This window comes from Pinus tabuliformis, chromosome 1_1, assembly GCF_031772625.1.
Source record: "Pinus tabuliformis cultivar Carrire ecotype Pingquan chromosome 1_1, CPIR1, whole genome shotgun sequence".
NCBI classification, from domain to species: domain Eukaryota; kingdom Viridiplantae; phylum Streptophyta; class Pinopsida; order Pinales; family Pinaceae; genus Pinus; species Pinus tabuliformis.
The window spans coordinates 652,854,108-652,878,674 of record NC_142297.1 but is presented as its reverse complement, the minus strand read 5'-3'; the positions used below and the strand labels follow the sequence as shown (position 1 = coordinate 652,878,674).

Sequence of the window (24,567 nt, the reverse complement as noted above, 5' to 3'; positions counted from 1 at the left end):
GAAAGAGAATCCTTCTCCTTTCCTTTCCTTGCATTACTTACTAAGGCTAGATTTTCTTCACCATCATCCTTGGATGAAGAACCATCTTGTGTGCGCCTCCTGATCTCCTCCTGCGTGAGATCTGACCACAGTCGTTCCCAATCCGGCAGTTTCTCCCTTCCATTCACAGAGTCCTGGTAATTGTTCCAGCTCTTTGGAAGGCCAAGGAGAGCGAGGCTCACCATATCATCATCAACAATAGTTATTCCCACACTGCTAAGCTCATCTCTGCAAGTGGTGAGCTTGTTCAGATCTATGGAAATAGTATCGATGTTCTCCATGGAGACTTGAGACAATATGGTCCCGAACTCCCTCAAGGATGATCCTCTCGACCTCGCCACACACTTCTTCCACTCAACCAATTCTTGTGCATTGGTTGAAGTTGGCTTTTGGATTTCTTGATCAATGAAATCCTTCAAGGCATTGTCTTCTAATACAACCTCCATGCGATCTTTCCATGCTATGTAACTCGAGTTGCCTTCCAAGGCATACTCGAGTCTCAAGCCATAGAACGCCATTGACCAACCTTGAAGTATGAGATGAATTCGATTTGCACCTGCAACCCCGAACTTGAAAATTCGAATTCTCTTCTCTGTATATTGTTCACAGCTCCGATAAACTTGGCTCTGATACCATGTAGAAATTCTTACTATAGATTAACCTGATAATGCAATATAACTAAAGAAAAATAGTCTAATCTACTTCTACAATCAAAATTGCGGAAGCTTAATAGATTTGAGCAAGATCAATCGAAACATATATAACCAGAAGAAGAATCAATGCACATGAAACACAGAAGAGTACTCATGTGAAAGCCTCAACTAAAAACCCCACTATCTGTATTATCATACAAGGTGGAAATATCTCAGAATTACACAAATCCTTAGCTCTCACAGCTAGCCAGCTCTCGGCACAATCCTCCTGGATGCTCACAGGCAAACAAGGCTTCTCAAAAACCTTCTCCCTTGCCCTCCACGCCTCCTATTTCCTTACGCAGTTACTCCTGGGTGATCCTGCTATTACCAAATGTAACACTGATCACTCATACTGATCTCAGACCCCGTAAAATTGCGCAACCCTCAAGGAACCTCTGCCTTGACTGCATGTATGAGTTTCCTTTATAGGAAAACACATGTAACTGATAATAACCTATCCTTGATATTTAGCTCAACTGGGTCTTTCTCTGAATAAACATGCATGAGTTATTCATGAGAGAATCTTCGGTTATCTGGAGTATACTAGTTTGATGCATGCATGTATTAACTGACTGAACTCACAATTAGTTCCTCAAAGAGTTTGGAACTAATTTCACTGGACTTAACTCAGTAAACTGAGTTAACTAATTACAACTCAAATATAACTCAATCTTATCTCCTTAATTAAGGAATAATCTCCTTAATTTAAGGGATAACTGTTGCATGACTTCAGAAAAACTTCTAACTTGAATTTCTCCAACTAATTAATCCAAGATGAATTAATTAATTATTTTCCAAGTAGCTGGTGAGACTAAATTCGAATTTTAATTCACAATTTAATTCAAGGACAAACTAAATTGGGATATTTTGGATTCTATTTTTATCATTGTCTTAAAAATGTTTATCTTTGGTATGAGTGTGTTTGTCTGATCAAACCCTAGTGTAATCAAAGTGATTGTGTGTCTAACTCTTATTTAATATTGTTGTGAAGTTCAGTTTGACTAACACATGATATGATATATTTGAATGATGATAAAATCTAGGAATATCTATCCTTTTGGTTGAATTCCTTGGTTGGTCTAGGAGAAGATGTATTAATATTGTTGGACATATGATATGCTTATGTATGGTTATGAATTCATAGATATGCGTTGACCTAGTCATTAATGCTCATAGTCCTTGTTTGATATTCTAGGATGTTGATGTTTGAAAATCTAGGGTATTATAGCTAAACCATAGTGAAGTTATAAGTTGTTTTGTATGTGTGACATGACAATCTGAAAGCAAGTTTTATGTGAAAGGTCTGTTTGATGTCTGGGGAGGTAACCAACACGGGTGAGACAGTGTTAACAACATATACAACACATTTTCATTAACATATATGTATTACAACAAGTGAATGAATTCAAGTGTTAAACACAGGTCAAAGAAACATGCATTACAAGTGTTCAAGGTTAGTCTTACAATAATTACAATACATGTGTTAAAATGTGCTAGCTTGTTAGCAGGCTTCTGAATTAAGCGAAAGTTCCAAGAAACATCGTTACACCATACATCACTAACCCTGTGGGTAGGGCGTTGGAGCCACTACTTACTCCTCAAAGAAAATATTACAGACTCTCGAGGCTATGTGGGAGGAGCTGAGGTGAAAATTCCTTTGCATGTACAAATGAGGGGCTTTTTATAGCCAAGGGTGAAACTAACCCTTGTGCTTGTTCAGCTACCCTCATGATTGTTTGACTTCCATGACTTTTCATACAACAAGTAGTTCTCTTGGATTTCCACGTTACATTACATTGATTGACAGTATGGCCCACAGTAGAGATGTGGACGACATGACTCATGACATAACTCGACATGACAATGCTGATACATTTGTGCTGCTGCTAGTGAGCATGTCGAGCAGTGATGTTGGGTGATGAATGTCCTCATGGTGTGTCCCAACTTCACCTCCGCATGGCAAAGTGCGTGGAGTCTTCGATGGTCGTTGGTTCGTTTGATGTTGTATTCACACATTGCTCCTTCCTTGTATGTTGGTAAGCTTGACAGGTTCGTCCATTCGCGAAAGGTGCATGTTCATCCATCCGTCATATCTTGCATGTTTGCTCGTCCGTTCCTTCACGAACACATCTTTTCATGATCCTCCATTCGCGAGCATATCTCTTTACTTGCATCGTCTTGTTTGTCTGTTGGTGAAACTGTCCTTCTACATGTGCTCCCTTCTTTATTAGATGATTGTTCAAAAATGAAAATATAGCATTTTGCAGTTAAACCCTAGTAGTGACATTGTCTAATGTGAAATATAACAATCTGATATTTATGCATGTAATGATTTTTGAGATTGGAAATCTAAGGTTTTGGAATTAAACCTTAGTCAAAGTTAAATACTTGGAATATGACGATTTGAGATTTGTATAAGATTGATGTATTTGAAAATGGAATTCTAGGGTTTTGGAGTCAAACCCTAGTTGAAGTAAAAATCTCTAATGAATATTGACTATATGATAATTTGAGATTTGTGAAGAAATTGTTGAAATTTGATTTTTCGGTTGAGTATGATGATTGTTCGGAAATCTAGGGTTTGCAACTAACCTTAGTAGTAGTTGGTCATGTTAGTGATTGATTGATGTTTGATTGAAAATCAATCTATGGGTTTGAAACTAACCCTAGTGGAAGCTAGCCAGGTTAATGACTATGTTGTGATTAACATTGATTGATTCTTTTGAAATCTAGGATTTGTATGAATCCCTAGTGAGAATTCTAACACAAGTATTTTGGAAGGCTGTTAGATGATTTGTAGATCCATATTTGTGAATGGTTTTTAGGGTTTGCTATATGTTGTAGTAACGTATGTCATACCTTTGGAAGACATATTGAAACCCTAGATGGAACACATATTATTATAAAGTAGTCTAGGGTGTATGACAAAGTCCTTAGCAAGATGTTGAAGAGTATATGTCTCTTGCTTTTAAGTCTGGGTATCTGATATATATATATATGAAATGCTTTCGTGATTCTTATATGACTAACATAATGCTTCTATAGTTTTGGTTGTACTTTCTATCTAAGCTATGTAGGTACATAATCTTAACCTTGGTGAAGATGCTCAATGTGACAAGCAAGCTGTGCAGGTACACAATCTTCAACTTGGTGAAGATGCTCGATGTGACAAGCAAGTTGTGTTGGTACACAATCTTCAACTTGGTGAAGATGTTCATTGATGTGATAAGCATGATGAGGATGATAATAACTATGATGAAATGGTTGGAAGCCACGAAAGATTCTCCGATGTCGAAAAGGAAGAAGTTGATCTCCCGGAGGAAGCATGAATAAAAGAAATCTCCCTAAGATTAAGAGGGAGTCCAGATAAAGAGGTGCTTCTTGGTTGAGAGGGAGTGACAAATATGGTTCTCTGCTTCATGTGTCATGCACTAGACTAGAACTAACAACTATAAGTCTGAGTGAAGGCCATGAGCAGGATAAGGAAATTGGAGAATGCATTTTGAAGTGCTGTTGAAAGAAGAAAAGCAAGATTCGATTGAAGAAGATGTTGTTGCATATGAAGTAGGAAGAAAAATGTATGATTGAGGAATATTTTGTCAAAGATTCAATTGATAGTCCTACTGTGGAGAATTGAGAAGCAACATCTATTTCCTGGAAGACCCCGAAGGTTTATATTTATATACTTGTGAAAGTATGTTATTGATTGGGGTTGTGTTTGTACAGGTGAATCTCTTGAAGGAAAGCATGCTGGTTACCAATCAGTTTGATTGGGAGAGATTGGTTATTCTTGATCTGCTGGATCAAGGGGTGTTGAGGCTTTGCAAGTGAAGCATTGCCTGGGGAGACATCTGGCTAACACTTTGAGTTGATGTTTGAGTCCTTGAAGTTGGAAAGGTGGCGTTGGTCATTGACTTTGACATGTACTTGGATTTTTGGGTTGGTGGTTAGAAAGTAAGCTTGATGGTACCTAGAGGGGATGAAAGCTTGAGTCCACCTTAGTCCCACTTGGATAGATTCCCTTGGTCAGGAATATAGTCCATGGCATTGCATGCCTAAATTTTTGAATGACTAGTTGGACAGATTGCGCTGGTCAGGAAACTAGTCCATGGCATTGAAATTCCTAAACTGTTGAATGACTGATTGGATAAATTGCCTTGGGCAGAAATCTAGTCCATGGCATTGTGGTGCCTAAAGTTCTTCATGGTTCATATAGTTTGAGATCTTCCATTCTATATGTACATTATGAATACCTCCCTAGTTAAGAGGGAGCATTGGAAAAAATAACTACGTTTGGTCTTCAATAATGTACTTGAGTCATTATGTAATGTACTTGTCAAAATAATAAAAAGAGAATTAATATTATTATTATTGTGACTTATTAAAGCATGAGTTTCATGCTTGGGTCACCATGTTTTAGGTCAAAGTCCCCATTGAGGACTTATAGGATTTATTTTGACTCTATAGAATTATTGTACATTTAAAGAGACCCTTCTTAGGCTTTTGAATCATGTAAATCAGTTAAGTATTGAGTCAAATATGAATTATGGAACCTCCACACCATGTTGGCCTAAGGACCCATTCTACCCCACAAGAAGCTTATAAAAGGAAGGACTATGAATTCATTTGGGGCATCACTTCTCATTCTCTCTCTTCTGGGCAGAAGTGCGAAAATCTATTTGCCATGTAGAAGTGAGAAGGAGGAGGCTGGGTAAGTCTGTTGTTGGGAAGACAAAGTGAATGCAAGTTTGGGGGAGTATAGGGAGTCAAGGAAAATAGAAAATTTGGTGGTGGTCTCTCTCTATTTTTTGTTCTAGATTGGGAGAAAGAAGCCTCCCAAGTTGGATTGTCGGAAGCCGTGAGTTGCCGCAAGTTGCTGGAAAGAGATCAACCTTCTGGAGGCTGACTTGGTGTGGAGGGAAGGTCTGGTCAAGGTCTAGGGTGAAGAGTCTCAAAGAATATTATTGAAAGGAATAATTACTTTGACTGGGTTTTCCCCTCAAGGGGGGTTCTGCCCTGACATGTGCCTACATCTTGTGTTCATTGTTTTATGTGTTTTTGCTTTGTGTAATTACTTGACGAACTAAAGAAAGAAGATATAAAGAATCGTAATAGCAAGTAGCATCACAAGTAATTATCAAGATCAAGAAAATATTTACTGCATCTATGATTTTCCAAAATCTCCTAGCTTGAAGGGTTAATTGAATCAATTATTGCCAATGTTGTGGAGCATTTATCCCATTTTGTGCTAACAAGTTCTCTATTAAAATCTCATCGTGTTAGATGCATTAGTCTACATAGATATGCATCCTATTGGAGTCTAGGATTCTGGCTCTAGTTTTCGGTGGCCTTCAAACATCTTGGTCCTAGGTTGAACTATGAGTTTCTGATATATGTGGCTTGCAGATTGTTGCACATATCTAGGGAGGTTTGCAGTTGCTCATCAACCATTTTTCATTTGAAAAATAACTCATTGTTCTTGCTAATAGATCCAACTCCTGTAAGCTCTACTTAACGGACACGAAGTGGGTTTTTATCCACTCATGCATGTATGTTTCATGAGATCATGTAATATAGTCTCGCTAGGTTCCACCACAAGTTTGACCACTACTTGAAAGTGGCTCCATGACTCTAGGAAAAACCCTCATTAGAATTGAATCTCACACAGAGAGGAAATACTCCTAACTCTTCACCAATAAATCCAACACCTTTATGCTTTAAAATCCAATAATATAAAATAACCTTTAATCAATTTATATTAAAAAAAAAAAGTTTATAAAATCCTCTCCCCTTTCTTGAAACATGTAAATGAAGCTATCTTAAATCCCAACTACTAATAATCCATACATATAACTTCCATGTAAATCCATGGATAGAACGGATGATACCATTAATAATTATTCTATCCTTTAAAACTAAACGTTAGTCATTTCATGTATATACTTAGTCACTTCGCTCTATAATGTAAGTATGTAAACAATTCTAAATGTCGGGTTAATTAAAAAATAATTAAAGGCTCAAAAGTGATTGGGATGAGTGCAAACATCTAAATCTTAGCTCAATTAATAATAAAAAATTAAAGTAATAAGAATAATAAAATTCAATTTGTTATATTTTGATTTGTTATTAACTTGTGAATATGTTTTGTTACAAAACCACGACTTATCAATACTGCAAGCCCAAAAACCAGAACGTATTTCACAACCAAAATATTTTATAACAATATGACAAGGTTTTTAACCATGGATCTTCATCCCCACTTTACAATGGATATTATTAACTTGTACAAATTTGGCTTTGTTACAATACCATGAGCCAATACCATGACTTATCAATACCACATGCCCAAAAAACATAACTTATTTCACAACCAAAATATTTTGTAACAACATGAAAATATTCTTAACCATGGATATTCATCCCCACTTTACCATGGATATTATTAGCTTGTAAATATGTTTTGTTACAATATCATGAGTTATCAATACCACACGCCCAAAAAACATAACTTATTTTAGAATCAAAGTATTTTATAACAATATGACAAGATTCTTAATCATGGATATTCACTTTCACTTTGTCATTAATATTATGAACTTTTGAATAGGCTTTGTTACAATAACATGGACTAATACTATGGCTTATCAATACCACATGCCAAAAAATCATAACCTATTTCACAATCAAAATATTTTATAACAATATAACTTAACCATCCATATTCATTCCCACTTTACCATGAATATTATTAACTTGTAAATAGTTTTTTTATAATACCACGGGCCAATACCATGACTTATCAATACCACATGCCCAAAAACCATAACTTATTTCACAATAAAAATATTTTATTTCAATTTAATTTTATAACATTTTTTTAGTTGAAGCTTAATATGAAAAGAGATAATTAGTTTGGAGATATATGTAAACCCTCTATTCTCACCACTACTAAAAATATTCCCATAGAAATTAAATTAAGGTTATAATAAAATTAAAAATGAGAATACTTTTATATTTAAGGATGTGAAATTTATATAATACAAATAGTATTAATAAGAACCAACATAGATCCATCCTAACTAAGGATGCAAGTGATGACAACAAGCAAAGTGAAGGGAAAAGAGGGGGAGCAAGAGAGAGGGAGGGAGATAGTGACTAAGTTGGAGGGTAGAGAGAGAGACAAAGAGAGGGAGGTGGGAGAGAGTGGAAGGAAGAGAGAGAGGAGGGGAGAGAGAGAACAAGGGAGTGGGGGAGAGAATGGAATTGGAGGGGGAGAGAGAAGAAGGGAGGGAGGGAGAGAGAGGGAGGAAAGAACAAAGACAAAGGGAGATAGAGGTGGAGAGAGACAGAGGGAGTGATAAGGGAGAGATGGAGAGAGAGGGAGGGAAGAGAGAGAAGAGGCGGGGATAGATATTGGGAGAGAAGGGAAAGAGAGAGAGAGAGGGACACATAAAGATGGAGGGGAGATAGAGTGATGGGGGCGGGGACATAGGGAAGTGGGAGAGAAAGGGAGAGAGAGGACTCAAGAGAGAGAAGGAGAGAGAGATGGAGTTGGAGGGGAGAGTGAGAGAAGGAAGAAGAAAGACATAGAGGGAGAAAGGTAGAGAGAGAGAGGGAGTGACAAGGGAGCGATAGAGAGAGAGTGAGGGAGAGAGGAGAGCAAGAGGGAAGAGAGAGAGGCAAAGAGGAAGAGAGATAGATAGATATGAGGAGAGAGTGTGTATGTTTGGGGGTGAGATAGAGAGAAGAAATAAGAAAGAGACACATAGATACAAATATAGATATTATATAACCAACCTAGATCCACCTTAATCGAGATCTATCAAGCGTTGAGAGGGATCCTCAAATTTTACACTCAAAAAAAAAATTTACAGTCAAAAAGGTTAAATCCTTCTATGCACTTAATAGATTTGGTTTAAAATGAAACTAGACTTTGATATTTAAAAACAAATCTTTCTTCATGATAAATATATCGAAATGAAATATATATGTACTCTTTTATTAATCAAATATTTAAAAAAAGAAGAAGGAGTAAATCCCTTTTAAAATTTAGTAACACAAAGTTCCACCGTAAATATTCGATTCCAACTCCAGTGTTAAACAAATCTCCCCATCATTATTATTTTTCAAAAGAAAAAAGCACACTGTTGAACACGTCATATCGGCGACAGGCAAAGACGTTAATTATAGGGGATTGGTTTGCGTAAAAACAATGATACTGTATTTTTAATTGTTTTTGGTTTTAAAACAATGACGCCTGAGTCTGCTTTTTTCAGTTTTGCAATTTACAGGCCAAAGCAAAAGCCTCCGTACATTAATCGGATGCTGTAAAATCCTTTCAATCTTCTGTGATGGATTCATCAAAGCTCCGGCAAGCGCCATCAATGGAAGGAAGTGGCGAAAAATTGAAGGAATTCTTCGCACAGCTTGTCATGCTATGGTGGGCGGGTGTCAGAGAGGCCTGCTGCCTCCACAGGGTTCTTTTCTTCTGCAAAAGGTCGTAATTTTTATTTATCACTAGAATTCTCATTTTTTGTTTCGGTTTCAGTATCGTGTGAATTCCTTTATGATTTTTCATGTTTGAATTCCAGGTCAAGGATTCTGCTTAAAAGAACCGGGCAGTGCTTCCTTCTGAACGGCTGTATTTTTCTTGGCAGGTATTTATATATTTTCTTTTGCAAATTTCCCTAATTTTCGTTTTATTTAATCGCTCTTTGTGCTTACTTAGTTTATACGACCTCTTTTCCGGTCTCGAAATCAAATTTAATCAAACTCAACGGGGCTTGGTTGGTTAGTAAAGGGGCTGTTGTGATATCCAACCATGTTCATACCACCAACACGTTTTCTCCTGTGGTCGCTGTCTGGCAGACTGTTTACTGCGGTTGGGCGTTCTGGGTGAATTTGGTGGAAGAGATATTCTCTGTTGATCGGTAAAGCGGGGAATGCACTAAGTTCAAGTCTGCTAGACATGTCCATTCCTCATGGTCCGCTGTCTCGAGTGCCGTCTTACATTGTTAGGGCCAGGTACAAGCCTTGGCGAATATGGTGGAATAGATACTCCAATAACAACATCCTAAATGAAGGATAGCTTCCACGAGTTGTGAGATATATCTACGTCAGTGTGTTATTCCATGTTGAAAGATCTGGTTTGCACATGTCAAATGGAAACATCTATTAAACTCCGTTGTTTAAGAGTTCCTCTCTGATTGTATGGAGGTAACCCTGGGAGAAGTTTTATAATTGTAAAAACATGAAAATAGAATCTAATCAAAATTTTGATGAAAGGATTCATTAAAAAACTAATTAAAAATGACTAGTTATTAAGAGTTCGTTTCTGAATGCATGGACGCAGCCTTGGGAGAACCAAAATTGTATAATTGTCAAAGAATGAAACCGAATCTAATGAGAGGTTAGTGAAGGAATGCCGTAAAAAAATCAAAATTACTGGTTTTTAAGAGTTCGTTCATTTACACTGCATGGCAGGCAGCCTTGAGAGTACTAAAATTTTCATAAAAAATAAAAAAAAGAAAAGAGGGAAAAAAACAAATCCAAATTGAAGTTGAATGTAATTAGATTCAATGATTTTAATCAAAGTATTAATAAGATTTGGACAGTTTTTAATAGTTATTTTCTTTGCCCTTAATGTGTGTATGGCAGGCAGCCTTGCAAGATAGCAAAGATATCATAATTGTCAAAAAAAGGAGAGACCACCTTCTGGGCTCAGTATCTCTGTGTGTGCATGGAAGTGTGGAAGTGAAATGACTCGATTGGCTTTGAACTTGTGAACTCTGTCTGGTGCAAATTGGAATAAAAAACTTTTGGCCATGGTTGCTGTACTGAATTAAAAGGAAATTATGATCAGACAAAACCCAATTATTCTACACTGAACTGTATGAGAAGAACTCATCAGGCCAACCCAGTTATTCATTCTAAAAATGGTATACTTGTTATGATTGCATAGTCACAATCAAAACGGTCAACTGATCAAGACCAAAATCCAATAGATAGGGAAAAGAAAAAAGTAAAAGTGGTCAGTTACACCATTTTAAAAATATAAAAATTTATAATAATTTTACTCATAATTTAAGATTCCTCATAAAACACATGTTTATAACGAACACAATCACTATATGGAATAAATGTTGAGAAAAAAAATCAATTATTTTAAACCTTGAAGGCTCAGTTTGAAGTCTGTTCTGGTCAACAGAACTGATGTCTGACTTGGCTGTTGGTAGTTTTATTATGTGGAGCATAAAAATCGGCAGTAGGAAGCAAAACAACTAATTTTTGTTACTATTTATGCTTGTAATGTCTGACGTTGACCAGAAATATGACGATAAATATTTTATTGCCCTCTTGCTTTAAATGGAGAAAGGTTGCTGATTAGGCAGAATTCTTAGAGAGATTTGTTTGGAACTCAGACAATCTTCAGTAAAATATACTAAATAGGAGAAAGAAACAGAGAAAGAAAAAGTAAGTAACATTTATGCACACAAAATTGAAACAATACTTGTGGAGTTTGCTGCATACCTGGAAAGTCTGCTCGGCTTAGTTCTGGAACGAGTTGAGCCTGTTGGTTTGTGCCAAACTTAGTGACATCAGGTCAAACTTGCCAAGAATTGGTGAGCTTGATTGATTGTGACCAAGTTTCTCAGCAGGTTTGATCGAGTTTATAACCATTTTTGCAGAGTGACATATGTTTGCCTATTTTTAAGTTTTTTGATTTACAGAGTTTTATGTATGAGTTCTTTCCAAGTCTGAGTCATACTCTTACTCTTTGGCTTTGAGGAATTGTTCCGAAGTCTGAGAAATATGACTATGAGAGGACTAGAAGTTAACAAAGCATGATGATATAGGCAGGGAACTTTTAACGCATCTCCAATATTACCCTATGTGAGAAATAAATTCTGTAAAAATAAAGCAGGATAATACAGTTTTGGAACAGTTAAAGAGTCTAATCATCCTCACCAATTATTCTAGAGTACCTTGAATGTCAAAGGAAGTCATATTGCTCAATCCCAGGTGATAAATTAGTGGAGCTTAATGAGGAAGCTGGAGAAGTAGCTGTGTCAGATGGTAAATCTCTTCTGTTTGAGCCCAATCCTTCGCTATACCATTGTAGAAACTGCAATGCCGGCCCTAGTAGGCCATTTGAATCATGCCCTCTTGAGGATGCCTAGGAGTCAAATATTACCATTCAATAGTGTTACAGCAAAATCTAGCAGCCTAGTATAAAGCCTCACTAATCTTGCAGCCTAGTATAAATCCTCACTAATCTAGCAGCCTAGTATAAAGCCTCACTAGTCACTCTAGGCTAAGGGCAACAATGAGATCAGTGACCACTGTCACCTTAGTGGTTGTTCCACTGTTGTTTTGTGGATGAATGTTATTGCCACAAGGGAGGCTTCCCCAACAGGTCTAGGAGATTAAGTAACCCAAAGATTCCCAGGCTAAATACCCTCTAAGGAACATGTTAATTAAATACTCTAGAATAATATTCAATAAGTTAGGGCTCCGGGTGAAGTGAGGTAGCGAGTACAGAGAACCTATGGCTAAGCCTAGGGGCTTGAGATAAGGCCCAGAGATGCTCAATTAGATTCCAAACACGTGCTACCTTGATTAAATGGATTGCTGTTGTAAATTAGGGCTTATAATAAATGCAGTTTACACAATGCAAAATTTATGACAGCAATATAAAATAATAGCCCACAATTGATGAGACCAGTGTTGCAGGAATCGCCCCCCCCCGCCGGATCCAAACCCAGAATCGCGGATCGGAGCGAAGCGTCCCGGAATCCACACTGGAAGCGCGATTCCGTTTTTGAGGTGGCGCGATTCCGGGTTAAAAAAACGATTCCTGCCATTTGAGGTTGCGGCCCCCCGGAATCGCGCAACCTGGACGCAACCTGGACGCAACCTGGACGCAACCTGCACGCAACCTGCACGCAACCTGGACGCAACCTGGACGCAACCTGGACGCAACCCACCAATATGACATCATTCTCATATAGGATTCCTAATACCATATAACTTGAGCATTGTAGCCTGAATATACGGTCTTACTGCTCTGAATACAATGTCAACTCAATGAATATACATTGAAAAAGGGCGGATTGCGTGGCGCAACCGGAAGCGCAGTCATCTACTGAACTGATGGATGCACTTCTATATATTCATATACTGCTGTAATTAGAACATAGCAATACCATACTCAAGCTATTTGAGCAGTGATATCCATACATAATGCTAAGTGCATATAAGAATGAAGAAGTCTCTGCTTATAGGTTTATACCCATCATTGCCAATATTGGGAAGCCATACCAATATTGATCTATATGAGAAACGATAACATATATATGACTGAAGCAAGTGACATGTCCATATTGAATTGATGTCATGAACAAATGTCATAATGCAAAGAATCATACTGAAGCATATGCCAATGATCATATGACACTATTGGTAAATCATACCAGGAGCAAGAGCATAGCCATATAACGAACGTCCAATTATTCCAGAGGTGCAATATCAAATTATCAATACACTGTGAGAGTAGATCTGAGAGACTTCCTTGTAAAGTCTGCAATTCTTGCTAATGTAGTTTGTTGCCCTTACCTTGCTTCAAATCACTGTGATCTTATGTCCAACTATGCTTCCACCTATGCTGATCTACTAGGTATTCAATGTACTGCTGGTGGGGCTTAAGCCTTAAGGTTCCTCCTCAAGCCTCCTACAATTCACGGTTTTGCTACAGCAAGGTCTAGGTCTTCATATACGCGGGTTAATACTTTTTATAGTTTTATGTTTTATAATATGCTTAAAAATTTGATGTATGTTTGTAATAGCTAGAATATAGATGATTGTTGTACATACTAGTAACTACAATGGAATCATGGATGCCATATCTATCTTGATTTATGCAAAAATATGCATGTTTTCATGTCTTCTACAATTAATTTGGTATTTGGGATGTTTGTTTTGAGTATAAATGCAAAAAAATATATATAAATATATATATATATAGCAGACGCTTCCGCGGACGCTTCGCTCCCTAGATTTTTGGAAAATGACGCTTCCGCGCTCCGCGCTTCCGCTTCGCGCTTCCGCTTCGCTCCCGCTTCGTGCAACATTGGATGAGACAATAGACTATGAAAGGCTATTTAATGAGGCAACAAGAGAAAAGATTACAATGACAAGAGAAAAGATTACTTCTATTGCTGAAAATGCACAAAACAGCTATGAAACCCTAGACATCAGCCCTAGAATTATGGCTGAAAAATGCATAAAAATGACATTTCCCTTTTTTCAATACAAGAGATGCAAAGCCTAGCCCTAAGACAATGAAATTCAGGGTATTTTATGTTATTTATTGTAGATTTTGCTGTAACCTAACCCTAGTTTACAATGAAAGAAGAAAAAGTTTTAAATTTTTTAAATGATCAACACCCAAAGACTGGTGCCTTTTATCAATTGGATATATGCAGTCAAAATGGTGAGGTCAAAGGTGGAAGATCTTGAATGGAGTGAGCAAGAGAGAGAGGAAAACCTCTCAATCTAACCCTAATGGATTTCACAAAAGAGGAGATTTAAGGTCAATGAATGCTATTCTAAGTTTCCTTGATGGATACTTGGTGAGAAATCTTGCAAAGGTAGATTTGAGTCATAAAATATTCGACATATCATGAAGACTTTATGATACTCTAATTCTACAACATTTGCAAAATGGAAGAAAAATACTCACAATAGGATAGCACAATTCATCATAGCATCACTTCATTAATCCAAGAGAAAGTCCATGCATGCGATATTACCTTCCCCTTGACAATTTGCTATCCTAGTGATCCATTGCATCCAAGAGAAAAAGAGGAGCTAGTGTGCATTCTCTTACAAGAGAAATAATGGGTCTGTGATAATGATCCTCCCAAATTCACTTCCATATATTTATATAAGGGCAACTAAGTTGATTTAGGGCTTTAATAACTAAAATCCCTAAAAATAATGTTTTAAGTGATTACAAGTTAATTAGTTCATAAGACGATCTATAAGATAGCTTTCTCAAAGATCAAACATAACACTTAGCCTCTTTTTAACCCACATGTGTGAGTAAAAAGGCCTCAAGGGTGACATCATTCTCTAAAAGTGAAGATCTCTATCAAATTGTGCAAAGGATGGGTCACATGAATGCTCCTAAATTAAATCCATCTCCTCATTAACAAGGTGTTCAAACTCCAATCATTAAGAAAAATCCTCCTCATGAAGATATCACCATCAACTAAACCCACATCATCATGCTGGACCTTATGAGGGCGATGTCATAAGTCTAGGGCATGATGTCGTCATCACGATAGGTGAACTATCCCTTCCAGAGGGATCTCCAGTGCTCATCATCATCCAACTGGTCGATGAACAAGGCAACGTCCATCAAGAAGGTCCAAGGTCAACTTGGGGGCATCCTAAGCTCTCTAGGTTACATCATCCGTCTAGGCAATGTCCTAGATTCATTTTTCAACATTTCAGTGTTTTGAGGGAGAGGAGAGGGTCATCATCAATGCTATATCAATCCCAAGGTCAATGCTTATCTCAAAATGGTCAACGTCTTGCCTATGGTGCCTTGAAGGGTCATCAAGTGGGGTTGGACATCCTCTTTGATGTGTTGGAGAAGTCTTAATCGATCACTCAAAGGATAATAGATGTATCTGGGAGAAGACATCTGAAACATACCCTTAAAATCAAGCGAGATTATCATCCTAGGTAAAGAAACCATAAAAGTATCACATTGGACCATATTTAATGCAAAAGGCATGAGATTATTTCACACAATCATCATCTTCAAATGTCTTTCTAGCTTAGGGTTTGTAAACAAGTTACCATGCTTAGATATGGGACGGTTATCTAGAGGCCCTATTAGGTGCTTCCAACCTCAAGGGAGGAATAGTTCCTAGGCTAATCCATTATTCAATAGGTGCCAGTGAATAGTGGTATGGTGGGGGTTTACTTCATGGAGGATGTCACTATCTGTGTACCAATTATGAGATACCATCATTCTTGAGTGTTATAATGTGAAGAGGGAGAAACCCCTTTCTTCGACGATTTTACCACCCCTCTTGTGCACCTTTTTCTTCAATGTTTTTTCTTTTTCTTGCATAGCTTGGGTTACAAGATTTATTTATGCATTCTGTTAAATTTCTTTGAACCCAACAACCTGGCAATTTATTACCTAACAAATTACAGATCTATGAATAAAAGCACAACTGGGATCTCAACAAAACTCAAACAATGGAAGCAAATTAAAGGACCAATCTCAATCAAGCAAACAAATATTCTATCTAATCAATAGTTCTTCATTAAAAATAACTTTAGAACCTACTTGGCCTCCCTTACTAGGAAAATGGCTCTCCAAGGAAATTATAAATTCAATAATGAACCTGGATCTGATCTAGCCAATCAAGCCCTAGATCTGTCCTTCGATTTGTCTTGGTTGATTTGGATCTCCCTTCTTACTCCTTACACCTTCCTTAGACCTGACACACTTGAATGGAAGTCCTTCTCCACCCAATTACTGAGATTTCATTCTCACTGTGTCTTGTGCATGTCCTTTGTGTCTTCTCCCTTAACCTAACATTCCTTTTATAAGCTTGAGTTATGACCGAATTGATAGCCTTCGTCTCCAAAATGATTGACGGTTGAGATTAGATCTCACCTCACTTGAGATTGACGGTTGAGATTCATCTAGTTATCTAATGCAAAAACCTTTGCATTTCATTAAATTTCACTCTTATCCTATAAAAGGAATTACTTTAATCACAAAAGGAATTTTTAAGGTTGAGTGTGTATTAGGCAACTTCCGCACACCTAGACACTTAGGCTTATCCTTGTTCAAGCTACAAACATCAACACATTCATTACCATTTAATGGTGAGGTAGTTTATCGCTCAATAGGGTTGGGATATCAAAGTTCCCTTCATTCTTGATTTGCTTATGCATTAGCCAGAACTAGGTGAGGGCTAAAGGGTAGAGTGGAGCTTAGACTTGTGAAAATTTCTGAATCTAACAAATCAGGAATCCTACTGCAGTAAGTTGATTTGCATTACCTACTTGTGTTCTTCAATTTAACAAGTTATTTTCAGAATTATTCAGAAAATATTAATGCAAATACACTGTATCCTACACCTATATATAGGTCAAGTACTGAAAAATAAATGAGACAACCACACAAAGGACATACTTATTTTTTGGACTAAATGTCCCCGGAAAAATCCAATGCAGGAAAACCGGTGCAATAGATATGAGGGTTTTATTATTAAGTAGATTTCTGAATACAACTAGGGTGCCAAATCTGGCTCACTCGACAGAGAATAAACTCGACAGAAGTACCTCTATTTGGAGACAGATATTTTGGCGAATCCAACAATTGGATGAACAAACCCCATAGGTCGCATTGTCCCTAGTGCTGTGCAACGATGGATGCTCCAAGCTCTGCACTGGAACTGCATCACCTCCTCTAGGGGCTGCGTCACCCTCCTAGTGAGCCTTCCTAGTTCAGAAATTGATTTGCTGAACTGCTGCTTGATCTGCCTCACAGAAACCTTAGCACTGCCTCTAAGTGGCTGCGTTAGCTCCTCTAGCCTCCGCGTCACCCTTTTGCAGTTGTGCTGTCTCTCCCTAGTGCTATGCTACCTCTTTGCTATGTATTCTCAGCCTTGGAATGAAGTCCCTCTGTCGAATTGCCCCTCTTTGCACTAGAAACTTACTCCGAAATTCTCAGCAAACCACACCGCAGAATTTTGAACTAGCTCAAGTGCTGCTCTGTGTGTGTGTGTTCTCCAACTGACCCCAAGCCTTCCTTTATACTTTTCCTGTTGAGAAATCGACGACCGAGATTAAGTCTCTAATCAATGGCTAAGATTAAATTAGACTTGATCCTTGTCTCTTAGAAGCTTCTCACCCATATTTTCATTAATACCCATTAATATTTTAATTTTCCTAAGTTTAGACTTAGGAACCCCATTAAAAATATTAATTATTTTAATAAAATACAATCCGGGTGGAATTTCTCCAAACGATTTCTGGGACTTGGAGATCTCATGTGTTCTAGCACCTCCACAAAATTTTGGAGCTAAAGCACATCCGATGCTACCCAAAAATCAACATTCCCTCTTAGTGAGGAATGTGCTGTAGCAATACTTCCTAGTAGAAGTATCACACTAATCCACAACATTGGTCCTCTGCGCTACTGATGCTCAGCCTGCTGCCCTTCATCCGTTGCGCTGCTGCAATTTGTACTACTGCCCATGACACTACCACTGTCACTGCTACATCTATACTGCAACTCCGTCACTGCTACATCTATACTGCAACTCCCTCTCGATATGCTACATCATGCTGCCCATAGCACTGCCACTGCTAACTGCTTTACTGCAACTCAGTTGCTGAGAAGTAAGCAACTGAAAATCCACCCAAAAGCTAACATGCTAGTCAGCCTGGATGCTCCTTGACACCGAAGCTACCTCTGCCGCTAATCTGTGCTGACCCTCTGATGCTATTGTGCCGCTGTTGTATCTGCTCTGTGCCTTCCGCACTGCTGCAGCAATCCACTGTGCTGCTTCAAACTTTGGCACTCTAGCTCTGCCACTGGTGCTCCATCATCTCTCACCAACTGACTCTTGTCATTCTGCTACTGTCATTAAGGGCTCCCGTAGCCGTATGTGATCCAAGAGTTTGGGCACCTCAAGGATCCTGCCCTTGTCTATAGTCCTCCTGCCTACTGTTGAATATCACCCCACCTCTTCTCTAGAGGTGCATGAGCACTCATGGCGCAATCCTCAGCGTCCTCCTTGTCAGCTTGTGCTGGAACAACCTTTGAGTCAGACTTGTCTTCTTTGCCCTTCTTCTGAGGGCACTGCGTGGCGAAATGACCCATTTCTCCACATCTGAAGCATTTGACTTTGGATATGTCATTTTTCTTTCTCTTTTGCTGCCCTTGCTGTCCCGCTGATGCGAGAGCCGCATCCTCCTCTTCCTCCTTCTTGACTCTGATCCCTTTGTTGCTGCTTCCCGCCTTGGTCAACCGTCTGATCTCTTCCTGTTGAAGAGATGCCCACATCTCCTCCCAACTGGGAAGAGAAGCTCTGCCCAAGATGCTTTGGACAAAGGTTTCCCAGTCTTTAGTGACTGCATTCAGGGCAGTCTTGACCATAAATTCAGGATGTGGTGTAGCCCCTATGGAAGTTAGCTAGTCACGATCCCTTGCAACCTGAGAAGGAAGATATCAATTTCTTCTCCCTTCTGCATCTGAAACTGTCTCAACTGACTCTCTAGCAACATCTTCCATTGAACGGAAGTTCCCTCGTACAAAGTGGTCAAGGCCTCCCACATTTCCCTTGTCGTGTCTTTCTCAGCGATATGTGGGATGACATGATCTTTGACCCTGTCCAAGATCATGCACTTTGCTTTTGCTTGAGCCTCCTTGTACTTCTTGAGAGGATCAACATCAACCAGAACAACAATTGTCTTTAAAGCATAATCCTTGATGTGATTTTTATCCAAAATTGCCAGGATCCTGGCCTTCCAAATGACGAAGTTGGATGCTCCATCCAACCTGTCCTGATCCCTCAGTCCGTTAACTGCCATCTCTGTTCAAATGAATGTCGAACTGGTTCTCTTCTCCCTCTTTTGCTACTGCCCCAACAAAACTCGGATTTGGATTTCTTTAGCGCTAGAAATCCTTTAAGGAACAAGCTCCCTTTGAGTTTGATTTCCTTCACGAAAATCCTTCTTCCAACCACTGTCGAACCACTCCTCTCTGATCTCTCTTTGTTGCTGCTCAGCACTGGATCTAGATTTCTTGACAAGAAATCTTCTGAGAAACTGATTCCCTCTACTTTGCTTCTGCCCCACTAGGTACTGTTCTGCACCAACAAAATCAACACCCCACCAGCAACTCCATAAAAAATCTGCGCTACACCCCTAGCAACTGGAAAACCGAGACTCAGCAGTCTCTGCGTTGGCCTAGTGACCACTGCGCTGCCCTCTGCAGCAACAACGTTACCCAATCAGGCTGACGTAAGCTCTCCGTGAGCCTCCCTTGGTGACTGCGTCACCCCTCCTCTGCTCTCTTGGCCTGAAGGCTGAAACTACGATGTCTCTTGGGACCACTGTCTTCACACACAGATTTTCCTCTATCCTTTTGTCGATGGCTTCAGTCCTCCTTGATTTGCAATCACTCTGGTACCATGTGAAACTTTCTGAATCTAACAAATTAGAAATCCTACTGCAGTAAGCTGATTTGCATTATCAACTTGTGTTCTTCATTTTAACCAGTTATTTGCAAAATTATTTAGAAAATATTAATGCAAATACACTGCAACCTACACCAATATACAAATCAAGTAATGAAAAATAAATGAGAGACAACCACACAAAGGACACACTCGAAATGTCCCTGGAAAAACCCAATGTGGGAAAACCAATGCAACATATATGAGAGTTTTATTATTAAGTAGATTTTTGAATACAAGCCAACAACTAAGTGGGAAGAATCTGGGACAATCTACCTGTGAGAAGGAGATGATGGCCATCTTACATGTAGTAGATTCCTGGTGACCTTACTTATTGGGGCGACGTTTCCAAACCCGCATAGACCATCAAAGTCTTAAATATTTTTTGGAGCAACGTCTATCCTCACCACAACAAAATAAATGGCTCGCCAAAATGCTAGGATATGATTATGAGATCATTTACAAGAAAGGGCGCGAAAATATTGTGGCAGATGCATTATCTCGCCAATTTGAGGAGGAAAGTACCCTCCTCGCAATTTCCCTTCCCATTCCAGAATGGATTGAAGAGGCTCGCAGGGAATGGTTTTCACATCCCTGGCTCTCCCAACTCATTACTCAATTGTAGGCGGATCCAAATTCCACCAAGGGCTACTCGTGGCAGGATGAGATTCTTCGCTACAAGGACAGAGTCATAATATCACCAACATCCACCCTCAAAAGCCGCATTTTGGCGGAGTGGCACTCATCCCCCACTGTCGGACATTCAGGCTTTTAGAAGACGTATGCTCGCACTAGAAGATCATTTTTTTGGACAGGCATGAAAAAGGACATTCTTACTTTTGTAGCGGAATGTGACGTCTGTCAGCACCACAAAGGAGAGACAGTCAAAACACCAGGCACATTACAACCATTGCCCATCCCGGCATCAATATGGATGAAGGTTTCTATGGATTTCATTATAGGTCTTCCAAAGTCAGGAAACAAGTCAGTCATCATGGTGGTTGTGGACAGACTTTCTAAGTATGCTCATTTTTGCACCCTACCCCACCCTTTTACACCGACTTTGGTCACTCAATCTTTCATGGATTAGATCTTCAAATTGCATGGCATGCCCACTTCCATTGTGTCTGATCGTGACCTGATCTTCACCAGTAATTTTTGGCAGGAACTCTTCAGGCTACAAGGTACCCAGTTAAAACTTAGTACTTCCTATCATCCACAAACGGATGGTCAAACTAAAGCAGTCAACAAATGTCTAGAAACCTACCTTAGGTGTTTCACTTCAGAAAAGCAACATCTTTGGGTACAGTGGTTACCTTTAGCTGAATGGTGGTATAACACCAACTATCATGCCACCACCAAAGTGACTCCCTATGAAGCAGTTTATGGTCAACTCCCTCCATCCCCTACTTCTTATATCAAGGGGTGCTCAAAGGCACAAGCAGTGGATCAACAACTCCTACAGAGTCGCACAACCATGCTCGCCCATCTCAGAGAGAATCTTCATCAAGCTCAAAACTGCATGAAGCAACAGGTAGATCAGCATCACTTAGAACGCCAATTTCAAGAAGGGGATCAAGTATTTTTGAGGCTGCAACCATATAAGCAAACATCACTCAAAGACAAGGGTTGTCAGAAACTATCTCCAAAATTCTACGGACCATATCAAGTACTTCAATGCATTGGAGAAGTGGCCTACAAGCTAGCTTTGCCACCCACTGCAAAAATCGATCCAGTTTTCCATGTCTCATGCCTCAAGAAAGTGATTGGGAACAATTGCAGAATTCAAACCAGTCTACCTGAACTAGATGAAGAAGGGTCAATTTGGCTCCAACCTGAACAGGTCCTGGACACACGAGAATGGCACCTGCGTGGCCGCATGATCAAGGAAGTCCTCGTCAAGTGGAAAGACACCTCTCCGGAAGATGCAACCTAGGAACCAACCACTATTCTTCAGTAGTTTTCGCAGCGTCAGCCTGGAGGACAAGGCTATTCTTATGGGGGGGGGCATGTTAGGGTCCCACCCTAACCCCCTTATTTATGTAGTAGGATCGAGTCATAGTTATAGTTAAGTAAAGAGTCAATAAAACCCATATTAATAATTGTAAATGGTTAACCCGCATTTAATGACGGGACCACAGTTAGTTGCAAATAGGCCATGGTATTAGATAGATGGTATTAATAAGAACCATGGTATTGCTCCATGGTATTGCATGTATGAGTCATATATAAATGATAGAGACTCCCTGGGAGGAGCATTGCGTCTTATTTTGTAATCGAGCTTTGGTCTATTGGAGGTTGCCCCCTCGAAGAGGCAAGTGAACATTGCTTTCTAGCTATTTAAACATGATAAACTGGATCTGTTCTTCAACTTGTCCTGACGATGAACCACACTGGTTGGTTCGAAACGCGTCGACAAATGATTTTCCTTGTGATTTTCGCCGAAAAATTCTCTCTAAAAAAAATAAAATAAAATACTTGCTGTTATTTCTCAGTGTTCTATGTTCTAGGTATATTTCTGCGCATATTTGGTATTCTTGTATCGTCTTGCAGGTTAAGAGCATAACAAGGATTGCCCCAATAGCATAGTCAGAGGCATCTGTCTCGACCTCAAATGGTTTTTGCAAGTCTGGTAATGCGAGCACTGGTGCCGAGTAGAGGCGATCTTTCAACTCTGTGAATGCCTTCTGTTGAGATTTAGACCAAAAGAATTTTGCTTTCGCTCCTCCCTTGGGGACTTGGTCAAGGGCCAAGTGGTATGAGAAAATCCCAACACAAACCTGTGGTAGAAGTTGGCAAGACCTAGAAAGTTGCGGAGCTCTGTCAGAGTGGTTGGAGATGGCCAATCCCGAATGACTTGGATCTTGGTTGGATCCACATGCACCCTTCGTTCATCAATAATGTATCCCAGATACTAAACCCGGGTCATGCCAAAAGTGCATTTCTCCAAATTGACACATAGCTTGTGTTGCTGCAGTGCTTGGAGAACCTGCCGGATGTGGTGGAGGTGCTCTTCCCAACTCTGGCTGAAGATCAGGATGTCATCCAAGTATACCACTACAAATGAGTTGGTGAATGGTCGCAAGATGTCATCCATTAGCCTCATGAACATTGCAGGAGCATTTGTCAATCCGAAAGGCATAACCAACCATTCGAAAAGGCCTTCCTTGGCTTTGAAGGCAGTCTTCCACACATCGGAGGGTTCAATTGGTACCTTGTGATATCATGACTTCAAATCGATCTTGCTGAAATATTTTGCCCCCTTTAGTTGGTCCAGGTGGTCATCAATCTGTGGGATCGGGTACCTATTACGAACAGTGATCTTGTTCAGCGCTCGATAGTCAATATAGAGTCTCCAAGTCCCATCTTTCTTTTGTACCAACACGATCGGGCTCCCACAGGGCGATGAACTCGGACAAATGTGACCTTTCTGCAGCAACGCTTGAATCTGCCTCTTGATTTCATCGTTCTCCAGAACGGAGCGTCGATAGATTGGGCCATTGGGCAACGATGCACGTGGGGTCAGATCGATGGAGTGCTTGACCTGACAGTGCAGAGGAACCCCTGCGGGGGAAGTGAAGATGTCCTCGTACTTCTCCATGACCTTCTCCATCTGTAGTTGTCGTGCGGAGGGGCCTTGTTTGGAGGTCGTGGCCACTGTCTTTTTCTTTCCTTGAGGGCATATCATCAGGAAAACAAATTTCCCGGTTTTGGAAATGAGCTTACTGCATTGTTTTGCAGTAACCAAAGAGATGGCAGTAAGCGGTGCTACCTCCGATATCCTGTACAGCTTATTTCCCAAAGTAACAATAACAACATGGGGCCTTGATTCATACACAACATGTTGCTTCCACAAGTATGGTTGTCCTAATAATACATAACAAACGTTAAGGGGAACAATGTCACATAATACCTCATCCGCGAAGGGCTTGATGTTGTATGGAAGACGACACTGCTGGGTCATGCGAAGATCCTGTCCTTGGTGAAGCCACCCTATGGTGTACGATTGTGGATGTGCTGTGGTTGGTGAGCCTAACCGCTTCACGACCTCTGCCGAAATGAGGTTCTTTTGGCTCTCGTTGTCGACAATGAATTGTAGCGGGGAGCCCTTTACCCACGTCTGGGAGTGGAAGAGATGCTCCTCCTCCTCTGGATCTTCGGGTTCCTCCTTCTGGATCTTCGTGGTTGCAACGGTGGCGTTGGGCTTCGCATCGATAATCTGCTTCCCTTTGTCATTCCTCTTGTCGGGTTCTGACTCAGAGTTGGAATATGCATCTGATTCTGAAACCTTTAGCTCGGCCACCAATGACTGCTTGGTGTGACACTCACTTGTGTTGTGCGTGGAGGTCTTATGGAACTCACACCACTTTCTCGTGTACTTTTTCGGCTTTGCGGCGTTGTTCTTTGCTTGCAGCTTTGGCGGGTTGTCTTGGGTCGCCCCGCCTTGGCTTTGTCCTTTGTTCTGCGGTTTGGGGGCACCTTTCCTCTGCTTCAGATTTGCAGATCCAAAGTCTCGCTTCTTCTGTTTAAACTTTTGCTCGATCTTGACGGCATAT

General features: G+C 39.7%; 1 protein-coding gene across 1 annotated transcript; it reads left to right on the top strand.

Annotated features, from left to right (window-relative positions):
* Positions 1–8,864: 8,864 nt before the first annotated feature.
* Positions 8,865–9,648, top strand: LOC149215083 (protein EI24 homolog). The gene is made up of 3 exons (XM_089391035.1): positions 8,865–9,231; positions 9,326–9,391; positions 9,603–9,648. Exons 1-3 carry the CDS (start codon positions 9,086–9,088, stop codon positions 9,631–9,633), a joined length of 243 nt encoding a protein of 80 aa, XP_089247161.1. The 5' UTR covers positions 8,865–9,085; the 3' UTR covers positions 9,634–9,648.
* Positions 9,649–24,567: the final 14,919 nt, after the last annotated feature.